This window comes from Schistocerca piceifrons, chromosome 6 (genome assembly GCF_021461385.2).
Source record: "Schistocerca piceifrons isolate TAMUIC-IGC-003096 chromosome 6, iqSchPice1.1, whole genome shotgun sequence".
In the NCBI taxonomy this organism is placed as follows: Eukaryota; Metazoa; Arthropoda; class Insecta; order Orthoptera; family Acrididae; genus Schistocerca; species Schistocerca piceifrons.
The window spans coordinates 350549033-350561312 of record NC_060143.1 but is presented as its reverse complement, the minus strand read 5'-3'; the positions used below and the strand labels follow the sequence as shown (position 1 = coordinate 350561312).

The 12280-nt window shown below is 40.6% G+C and overlaps 1 protein-coding gene across 1 annotated transcript in view; it reads left to right on the top strand.

The window, feature by feature from the left end:
• The window catches only part of LOC124803318 (coiled-coil domain-containing protein 103), a 51082-nt gene that overhangs the window by 24587 nt on the left and 14215 nt on the right, over positions 1-12280 (top strand). Inside the window, exon 4 of the mRNA XM_047264501.1 lies at positions 5752-5897. Coding sequence (XP_047120457.1) covers positions 5752-5897 — 146 coding nt within the window. The remainder of the gene's footprint in view (positions 1-5751; positions 5898-12280) is intronic.

Below are 12280 nucleotides of genomic sequence, written 5' to 3'. Positions count from 1 at the left end.
GGTTGTAGTTTGGAAGCCGTCGGAGAAAATTCACCTCTGTGGCAACTTCAGTACTGTAGTCAATCTACAGTCGATTGTTGATACATATCCTTTCCCATGCCAGGAGGAATTGTTGGCAAAAATATCTGGTGGCCAGTACTTTTCTAAAATTTATTTGTCTAAAGTGTATCTAATGGTTCCTGTGTGTCTCGGAGAGTTCTAGTTTTAAATACTCCTTTTGGTCTCTGTCAATATTTGTGCCTTTCTTTTGGTGTGACTAGTGCCCCTGCTATCTTCTAATGATTTTTAGAGCAGTTGACTATACTTGTCCCAGGTTGCATTAATTATCTGGATGATATTGTTGTCATGGGCACCTCCACGGCTGTTCACCTGAAAAATTTGCACACCTTGTTTTCTGTCTTACAGTCTGTTGGCTTATGGCATAACCTCACAAAATCTCAGTTTTTCAACTTTCTATTGTTTTTTGGGGTTTGAGGTCTCACAGGATGTGGTTCGCCCTCTGCCAGACCACATCTCTGCTGTTACTTCCATGCCTTGCCCCTCCTCCATGAAGGACCTTCAGGCCTTCCTAGGAAAGCTAGCCTACTACCATAAATTTGTGACGGGGTTGGTCACATTAGTTCACCTGTTGCATACCTTGTTACAAGAATGTACTTTTTTGCTGGAGCCAGGATTGTGGGCCTGGTTTCAAATGTTGTCATTAAAACTCCTCTCCGATCCTTGTTTAACTACGTTCGCTCCAGACCAGCACTCAGTTTTAGTGACTGATGCCTCACAGTATGGTCTCAGCATGGTCCTAGTGCACCGATATGCTGACAGCTCTGAACAATCTGTTGTTTTCACCTCTAAATCTCTCACTCCTGCCCAGCAGTATTACTCTTAGGCAGAAAAAAGAGGCTCTTGCCAGCATCTGTGTTCTCTGGAAATTTCATGTCTTTTTTTTGTATGGTTCCAAGTTTCACCTTATTACTGATCATAAACCATTAGTTTCCTTGTTTCATCCTCACATTTCCTTGCATGACAAGGAATCTGACTCCCTGCACAACTATTTTTCCTTACAGTATCGCCTCTCTGTTTCTGATGGTGTTTTGCTGTTATCCGCAGAATACCTCTCTGCCAAAGTAGCCATTCCTGCTGCAGAACAGCACGAGGTTCTACACCTTCTCCACCAGTGCCATTGTTAGTTTCGTGCACTAAACTGTTAGCTAGGAGACATGTTTTTTGGCCAGACATTGATGGCAAATGTCAAAATCGTACATTTTGCCGTGGCTTGTGAGCAATGTGCCGACAACAGGCAGCTCCCAGGGCATCCCTGTCTCCTTGGCCCACTCATCCCCAGCCATGGGAATACTTTCATGTAGACTTCACAGGTCCCTTCTTGAATTCCTATTGGCTCTTGGTTGTGGATGCATTTTCCCAGTTCCTAACATTCTCTGATGTGCATTGGCATTGGCTGAGGTCACAGTTTGTATGCTTTTGAGGATTTTTCCTATTGAGGGGTTGCCTTGTTCCTTACTTTCTGATAAAGGGCCACAGCTCATTTCTCTGACCTTTCAGTCGCTTTGTTCCCATCACAGCATTCATCATATTATGGCTCCACCATTCCACCCTCAATCAAATGGTACATAAGTTCAAGTCCCACATGAAAAAGTTTGTTGTGGAATCGTCACCAGATGACGCCCTTCTCCATTTTCTGAGCACCTATTACTTCATGCCTTGCTGAGTCACTTAACAGCTGGCAGCCGTGCATGCTCCTCCACCTTCTGTACCTGTGCTGCACCTGCCTTGCTCGGGTTCGTCCAGTCACTTCATGCTGGTATCGCCGGTGTGGCCACTAGGTCTTGGTTGCCTTTCCCAGTGGATACCAGCTACTGTTGTCCACCACCAGGGATGCCATCTTTGTGATGACCTTATGGCCTATAAGCTGGTGGCACAGCATTTTGATCAGTTGCCCCCCCCCCCCCCCCCTACTCACCACTGGAAGCTGACAGTTCAAGGGTGTGGCTTCTGTCACTGCAGCCTGCCCAGTGACCCTCCGCATTGAGCTCGTCATTGCCCACTGTGGGGACACCTCCGTTCCATTGACTGCCTCTTCCACATGCAGTGCCCTGGGGTTCCAGCTTCCAGGCACTGGATGCCAGTCTATCTCTGGCCTCAGCCTGCTGTTCTGGTCAGGCCGCCTCTACTGGCCCCCTTGCCACCAGCCCCTCAGCCATCTTTGCTGGTGTGTCCAGTCCTGTCTCCTCCATGCTGGGATGTTCTTCCTGATGACAAGTGATGGGACCCTCCTCTCTGGTGCTGTTGTCGGGAGCCATGCACTCCTACCGCCCTTGGACGTGCTGGCATCCCCATGCACTACAGCCCCATGCTCCAGTGCTTGCCCAGCACATTGTCCTGCTCCCTCCATTGGAAGCAGCTGCTGCCACTCCGGATCTGATGGACGTGTCTCTTGTCAGGCCGCCGATGTCTCCACCATCACCTGGGTGCCCAATTCGCATGAGGGAGAAGTATGTTGTATTCTGCTACTAGTGCATGTCAGTGAGAGTACACCAAGAGAGATGTTGCCGAATGCATGTGTTTCAATCAGCTGCCACCTGTATCAGCACAAGCCAGTCACTGGAGGGCACTTTTTGGAGGCGTGTGTACAACGCACTCTCTGTCGCACCATCTCCTGGTCATGCGCTGTGCAGCATTGGATGTCTCCCTCTACATCATTTTAGTTTGTATCGATCACATCAATGTGCTGTATCTTGTGGAGTCCTGAGAGGCTAGTTTCTATATAGTCCAGAGTCGTGAATAAAGCCATAATTGTGCAACTTGGATCAATTTTGTGTATTACTTGGTTACCACAAAAATATTGAGATAATATATGGAAAATTTTGAAAGTTTTAAAAAGTTTTATAGAAAGTTCTTAAAGTTTTTATAATTTTACAATTGATTATCTGCTTACAATCACTTTCTCCTATTCTGGCAATGTCAGATAATTTCACTTTTGCCAATTTCTGGTGTATGGAGAACTACCAGCAGCTTTTGGATATATCGACCAAAAAGCTCTGGTACAGTGAACCCATTCCAGGAATCCAGTGGGATCTCCAGTCACTCCTCAAATCCATAGGTCCATACCTTAACCTCCCCCCATCCCCTTACCCAAGTCAATCTCCCTCCTCATCCCCGCATTCTTACCTTCTACATGCTTTCTAAAGCACATAATCCCAATTACCCAGGATGCTCCATTGGGGTTGGTACTGTGCCTCCACAGATCTCTGCCCTTGTGAACCAACACCTTCGGCCTATTACCTGTAACCTGCCCTCCTATATACAAGACACCAACTATTTTCTCTTCTGACCCCCGCAGTTCCTGTTTCTTTACAATCAGGTGCCCTGCTCCTCACTGTCAATGCCACCTCCCTCTATACCAACATCCTCAATGCCCACTATCTATCTCAGAGCCCAAATGGCTCCGAACTTACAACCTCTTTCCTGGTCACATAACAAATTACATCCTCACCCATTACTTTTCTTTTGAAGACATCACCTACAAACAAATCCATGATACTGCAGTGTGCATGCATATGGCACCATCCTATGTTGACCTATTCATGGGCCTTATAGAGGAATTCTCCCTAACCTGTCAGACTCACTCACTCTTCACTTTGTTCAGATTCATTGATGACATCTTCATAATCTGGACTGAGTGTGAGAATATGCTGTCCACATTCCTCCAAAACATCAACAACTTCTACAGAACCTCAACACCTTCTACAGAACCTCAACACATTCTCCTCCATTTGCTTCACCTGATGCTCCACATTCCAACCTACCTTCGTCAATGTCGACCTCCATCTTAACAGATGGCTACGATAGTAACTCCATCCACATCACAACTATCAACCAGCAACAATACCTCCACCTTAACAGCTGCCACTCATTCCACACCAAGATGTCCTTCCATACAGCTTAGCCACACATGATAATCACATCTTTAGTGATGAGGAGTCCTCTTCAAATATGCCAAGAGCCTCACTGAGCCCTTCACTAACCGAAATTACCCTCCAGACCTTGTCCAAAAACAGCTCTCTTATGCCTTGTCTCCCTACTCACCTACCATCCCCTACAACTCCACTCTCTGCCCACCTTGGAGAACCCCTCTCATGACTCAGTACTACCCAGGACAGTAGCAGCTGAATCCCATTCTCTGCCAGATTTTTTACTACCTCTTGTGATGCCTTGAAACCAGAAATATCTTCACCACTGTCCTCACCCCTCCAACAATAGTTTTGGACCACACAGTTGCTGAGCATGCTGCCCAATACAATCTGCCTGACTTCAACAACTGCTTCACAGCCTGTGTCATCTGGATTCTTCCCACCAACATCAACTTTTGTGTGTTGTTCAGGTGAGAACTTCCTCTGCAATGTACTCTTCTTTCCCATAATCTCCGTGGCCATGAGATGAAAGTGGCCATGTATGTGTGAGTTGTGAATTTGCATGCGATTTTGTGTTGTCTATGTCTGATGAAAGACTAAATCTGATAGGTAAATAATATCTATCAGTCTTCAACGTGCCTGTCTCCCTCTCATCACTTCCTTTATGTGGTGGGCTGTAGTATATTCCTAGATTACTCACTTAATACTGTTTTTTATACAGTTTCTGCCACTGCATGTTTATAACCCACACAGTTTTAATCCAAACGTTTCATATTTAGAAATTTGTGTTTACAATAAGTTATGGACTATAACAGTAAACTAGTATATACAACTGTTCACTGTGTTCTACATAGAGCTCATGAACTCTAAGATCAGATGTTTATTTCCATAGATTCTACATGTTCAGTTTTTCATGCATATTAAGAATTGTGTAGGTGTAATAAATAAGTTTGTAGAATATATGTCAACATACTTTCATATTTGTGATCCAAAACAAATGTTTCATATTTTACCAATTTAAGAATTTGTGAAGGTTCATTTATATTTTAAGTTACTTCACTGTGATCTTCGGCTCAGATTAGTCTGCAAACCCCCAACTTGTTAAATATTCCTCTTATCTGTAGCATAACTTAATTTTTACTAAAAACCAGGACTTGGCAATTCTGACCTTTTAAGGCTTTTATTGTGCCTTTAAATACAACACATATTAGACAATAAGTATCTTGTTAAAGGAGAACATCTGTGTAACGAATAACAAGTCTTATATTTCTTTTTCCCCCAATACATACATATATACATTATTCATATAAACTTCTGGTCACTGGTATTCTTTGACAGCTTGGCTGTCGCAGAAGACTCATTCCATCTTTTACTACTTTACCCATCAAGACTCCAAATATGTCTCTAACCCTCTTGTAATGGCACAGAGCCCCGGCAGAATACCTCATTCAGATAATAAAATATACAAAACAGAACTTGTCCCCTACTAAATCTTCTTACATACAAATTAAAACTTTACATTCTGAACGAGTGTTCATTTATATTCAAAACTAGTATGAGATTTCACTTCCACTCAACAAAATTATATATTTCCAAACTTTGGCTACAAAATATCCAGAAAATCTTGCATCCTCACAGATTCTACTTTCAATTGTCCTCCAAATCAGCAAATTTCATTGGGAGAATTCTTCTCATATAATAAAGATTGTTTTCCGAGAATTGCTCTGTAAGCTTGAGTTCTTTTAGTATAATTATTGTTTTTTTTTTTCTAGTTTCAACACATTCAGAGAAGTACAGGTGCTTTATTCAAAAGAAAATACCTCAGTTTCAGATTGGCCGTTCAGTTCCTGAGTGATGAGCAACAAAAGTCATGTGAGGCACTGTTCCACAAACTGTTATCCGAATCAGCTTCACATCTTGGAATTAATATGCAAACACTTGAAGATTTAAGAAAACTTTATGTTATGGAAGGTGTATAACTCACAAGAATATTAGTGTTATACTGCTTTTGTACTAGTAAGAGATTTGTGTCCTTTGCTAACTAAACAGTGGAAACACTGAAAATAAATTTTATTGGAGCACAAGTACTAAATTAATACTTTGCTGTAGTATACATTTTTATTTTATTTGTTTATTTCATCTACTTGATTACATCAGCAGAACAAATTACAATGCGCTATTAGAGAATACGGTACACTAAGTAAAAATACATTTACATACTCAACAGTATACATCTGTGTTTTAAAGTCCTTGGAAGTAGTACACTGCAATGAAAGAATAATTCATTTTAAATATTAAAAAAGTTTTCAGTGATGTACAATTTTGACTGAAACTTGATTACAATATAACTTTAAGATTGTTTACCTCTTAATAAACAAGAATATCTACACAGTCCAGTCACATTAATGTGACCACCTGTCACAAACCTGAATAACCCATTTTTGTAGTGTGGATATGCAGGAAGAGTGTAAACAATGTTCTGAAAGCTATCAGTAGTATACAAAACCATGCTGACTCTGGTATTGTGGCCAGATGTGCTAGATTTCTCAATAGAGGATCCATGGTCCGAACAGCCCAGCTGAGGTGTACCATAATTTTTGACTGGGTTTAAGCTCAGGGAGTAAGGTGGCCAGGGGACTACAGTAAAGTCATCCTGATGCTCTTCAAACCACGCATGTACACCGTGAATTGTGTGACTTGTGTATTGCCTAGCTGGCAAATGACATCAGGTTGAGGCAAAAACAGGTTGCATGTATGGATGGACATGGTCCCCAAGGATAGAGGTGTACTTGTGTTGATCCATTATGCCTTCCACCCTTGGCTGAAAAACCAGTGATATGCCTTTTTGGACATTAGAAAAATCACTATGCTTCTGCTTAAAACAAGAACTGCACTGTTTTCTGCGTCCCACTGACACACTTTATGTACCCTCCACTGCTAGTACTGCCATCTGTTAGTGATTATTGTACATCGACATAAAAAATAGGCAATGGTCAGATTAATGGAACTGGACTGTGTATAAGCTATAATACATAATTCATATAGTCTTTAATAGAATATGCCCTAACTGACATCAGTCAGTGCTCTTAATATGTACAAGTAATTTACTGAACAGCTTAATTCTCTTGTGGAAAGTTCCTTTCTGGCATAGTGTGTGTCTAATGATGGTAATATTGTGTGTGTGTGTGTGTGTGTGTGTGTGTGTGTGTGTGTGTGTGAAAATAGGTTTTAAGATGATCATATCTTAATGAAACATGGTCAGCTGGTAAATTAAGTCCTGGCAACATTTTAAAAACTCATTTCTGTATTTGCAAATCACATCATGGTTATTCATAACAATATTACTACTCTTGACAGAAGATGCACATCAGGATATAAGTCTTTATGGATCACTGTGTGTGGTCATTTGACACTGAATCAGAACAATTCTGATATGCTACTTCAATACCAGATGCACAAAACTTTACTGACTCAAAGAGAACTTGGTACATAAAAGGAAGAAAAGGATAACCTCCCACTGATGACAAGTAATTGAACATGAATTCTTCTGGAATCACATCTGTCTGCTTCCATATGAATATCCACATAACACAAGCAAGATTTCTGCTTACTTTTAAGATGCAGGAAATACTGGGCAATATTTGTTTCCTTCCACCTCCTTAAAAATAAAATTTTACTCCTGTGGCACAAATTGCTGTTGGGCGAAATTCTTGCATTGAATATCTAGAGTAAATGAAAAACTTGCTTCTGTTTTCCATCAGAGGAACAAAGATTAGGGACAGAAAGGAAGGAAGATAGGTTTTACCATAATATTTAGAATGTGATCATTACAGACAGAGAACAGGCTTAAAATGTCCTTTTCATCCCCAACATCATCTTTGAGAGATTTAGAGATTCTACAGAAAACCTTAACCTGATTTGAGCTGTGCTCCTCCCAAAAGCATGTCCAGTGTTTTAATCACTGCACCACAACACATCATGGTGGAAGAATGGGTGATTAATACAGCTTTGTTATTCGATTCTGATACATGATGGTTTTCAAGGACCAATGTATTAAGAAATGTTTGACTTATAGCAATATGTGTTCTCTTTCCTAGATGGTATGAGCTCCCTAACAGTATCTGATATTTCATTTGTTTCTAACTGTGACCATATGCACTAACAAATACAGTCAAGATTAAATATTTATTCAACTTTACATACTGTTAAAGTTCCGAGAATGTACATTCGTAGAAAAGTCAAAAAATACGTTGCTTCCTCCTACATGTATCTTGTGGAAAGACCAGGAAGATAAAACAACAGTGATTCAAGTCCAGACAGAGGCTAGGGGGATTGCAGGGGGGGGGGGGGGGGGGGGGTGTTACAGTGGTACACAAAGTACCCTCTGCCGCATACTGCAAAATGGCTTGAGGAGTATACACTGATGAGCCAAAACATTATGACCATGTGTTTAATAGCGTGTTGTCCCAGGTTTCAAAGTACAACAGAGATTCTGCTTGGCATGGATGCTACGAGTCCTTGACAGGATTCCAGAAGTATGTGGCACCAGATGTCAATGCAGAGGCCAATTCCCACAAATTAAGGGATGGTGGTTTATGGACAAGCAGCTGGTGCCGGATATGTGTTCCAATGGATACAGATCATTTAATGCCCCTCAAACCACTCTAGCACCATGGACAGTTATCCTGCTGGAAGATGTCATCACCCTAGGGGGAGACTTCAAACGTAAAGTGATGCAGGTGGTCCACAATAATGTTCACATAGTTCACTGCTGTCATGATGTCTTCGATTACCACCACAGATCCCATGGAAACCCAACTCACTGTACCCCACAATGTAATTCCTTCCTCATTGACCTGCACCTGTGGCATGGTGCACGTTTCATGCAGCCATTCATCTGGATGATGGCATGTAAGGACCCAATCATCAACCTGGTGAGACAAGAAATGCCATTCATTTGACAGGTGACACATTTCTATTGATCAGCAGTGAAAACTCATGCTGTACCCACTGCAGTCATACATTGCCCATTTGTCTCTCTTCTGCTTACATTTTCTCCTTACTGTGTCACATGCCCACAGCACCATCAGGATGCATTCAACCTCACTGTCGGCCGTTGTCATAATGATGTAGGTCATCAGTGTAGATCAAGATACTGTTAGTAAGATGAAAACTTCAAATAAGAATTGCCCCAGAATTTAGTTTCACTATTCTTCAGTATATTTTGAAAATATCAAGTTAAAGTCGCATATGCACTTTAGAAATCACAGTCCTGCCTTATAAAGTGAGAAGTGCATTAGCAGAGACATGAGATTATTATTTCTCTCAAATTGATTGGTGTGGTTCAGTATTTTGAATAAATCACCTGAGAATGCAAAATTTTTAGAAAATATCCCAAGCTTGCTCAACAATCACTTTATTCCCACTGTGGGCACACACCTTGGTGGAAGTTTTAATTAAATTTAACAAACTCAATCTATCTGTAATAACTTGCAATACTTCAAACTCTTGACATATTTTGTGCACTGGGAATGAAAAACTTCACCAAAAATAAATATTTATGAAGATAATCACAATTTTATTCCAAGTCTCTCCAGTATAGCAGTCTTATTACACAAAATCGCTATGTAGGCTATTCTCCACCCACACATCTTTCTCTCTCAACTCAAATTGTTATTTTGCACCATGACCTTATCCACAATCGTATGAATAAACGTAGTATGTTCAAAATGGGCAAGACCACCTATTAGAAGAAAAAGTCAATTTTTCTGACCTTTTATTGTAAATGGCCTTTATGTCAGAAATATTAGAAACACTATGTGTCTTCAAAAAGTTTATGCAAGGCAATGATGTAAATTAGCTTTTGTGGAATTACAGGGTGAAGATATTCATAAGGAAATTAGAGTTATGGAAAGTTTAATGACCTCCTTTGTTACGCACAATTTGATGCCCGTTAACTATAAATGTTCATGGAGTAAAAATATTGGCTGAGTCTAGTGGTAGTTTTAAAGAAAACATACTCATCTTTTTTTTTAAAGTCTCCTTCAATCCATTGCTTGAAATTCTTCTGTCTAGAACCCAGATTCTCTTGTAGATCTGGAAACCCTATAGGTTGATGTGTTTCTTGAAATAACATAGAGGACAAACTGATTTGTATGTAATTTTCATTTTTGATTGTCCTAGATGTCTTGCTGCAATCAATTACAATGTTCACTCAGCAAAATACATTCCATTTGTATGAACTTCAGAAAAATTTTACATCTCTCCTTCCTTCCTTCCTGCCAGACAACATACAACCAATTCGCACCCAGTCAACATCGTTCCAAAGTATATCAGTGAAGATATAGTCATACAAAGATCAAAACATAGAACATTAAGTCAAAAGTAATTTTCAGAAAATGAAATTCACTCAACAGCACAATAGAACAATTACAACAATAAATATTCACATAAACAAAAATTTATCATTTTGTAGTCCAGTAATTTTATGAAATTTGTTTTTTGATTACAGGCATTAATTGTGTTAGCACGACATATTATACAGTCGGAGTTTACAACCTTTCAAATACAGTTGAAAAAAAGATAAGATCATAAATTTGAGAATATGAGGCCTGTCTAAAAAGTTCCCGACCTTTGACCAGAAAAAATATTTCGAATACCTGACAGGGTTGGGACCCTAATCCCCTTCAAAAGAGGCCCCTTGTGCTTGTGTTCAGCATTATCTCTTCTCTACTCTCAAAACGGGATCCTTCAGTGGCGTCTTCAATTTTGGAAACAACCCGAAGTCGCAAGGAGCCATGTTTAGAGAATAGGGAGGTTGGCGAATGGCTGTAATTCCACATTTCTCCAAGAAATTTTGGATCAAGTGGGATGAATGTGTGGGGACGTTGTCATGATGAAGTTGCCAGTTTTTTGTCTGGTCTTTTGCACTGAACTGCATCACGGAGTCACTGGAGAACATCTTAATAGCACTCCTTTGTCACTGTTTGTCCTTCTGGTGTGTATTCATGATGCACAATTCCACGGACATCAAAGCATCATCTTGACTTTGCTTCGCACCTGCCGACTTTCTTCAGCCTTGGAGACTTGGGATGCTTCCATTGCGACAACTTTCTTTTTTTTTCTGGGTCATACCTGTACACCTGTGACTCATCTCCAGTTATCACGGTGTTCAGAAACCCAGAATCAGTATTGTTGGTGTCCAGAAGGTCCTGTGCAACGTCAAAACGGGGATCTTTTTGTTCCGGCGGCAACAACTTGGTCTCGAATTTCGCAGCCACTTGGTGCAAGTTCAAATCATTATGCAAAATTGTATATGCAGAATTCTTACTCACTCCAGCCTCTTGGGCAATCTCCCTCATGGTCAAACAATGATCTGCCATCACCAAATTTTGCACCCTCTCAACAACAGCTGCACTCCGAGCAGTTTGGGGCCCGCCAGAACACTGGTCACTCTCCGCTGATGTGCGGCCATTTTTGAATCGGTTGAACCACTCCTTAATTTGTGTTACACCCATCACATCTTCTCCAAACACCTGCTGAATCTTACGAATTGTTTCGCTTTGAGAATTACCAAGCTTTAGACAAAATTTGATGCAGTATCTTTGCTCAACACATTCAGTCATCTTGAGAGAATCGATCATCCAAAGAACACATTGTGTAGCATCTCACTCAGTGACCGACAGGTAGCAACTGACGCGCTGGAAGGCGGGGACAAAATTCATGCATAAAGATCTCTTCCTTTACTGTGTACAGTAGCGCCATGCTATCGTCTCTATTTTGTGCGGGAAAATCAAAGGTCGGATATTTTTTAGACAAACCTCGTATACATGGTGCAAATGGCTTATTGCACGTTACACCCACCCTCTCTCCAAGAGTTTTGCTCACATTCCACTGCGAGGGAAAGTCTCGCAGGCGTACACAATGTTTACAAATTTGAAAAGTAGAACATGCAGCAAAACAAGTGTTTATGAAATATCGTTGTAGGTTTCTGTGGTCTAAATAGTTGAAGGTTGATAAAAAGAGGCATCTGGTGTGCACTGAATTGGAGGGTGGTACCATATGGCTCTTCATACTGCTGATGGTTCTGATGATTTTTTAGGAGTGGACACAGCTCCCAGGGTATTTCCTACAACATTCTGCAGTGTATCAACTTCAGAAATCAAAGTTCCCTACTCACATATATTAAATATTTCATGAGAAAATTGCAAGCAAGGTTAAGTGAAAAGAATACTTGGCAAGCCCTTAGGCAAAAGCAAATACTAACTCATATTGAAAAAAATTTGAGAAAGGTTACTTCTCGCAAAAAAATATTTTACATTTTGTCACATGTAATTATGCTGTTGAATTTTGTA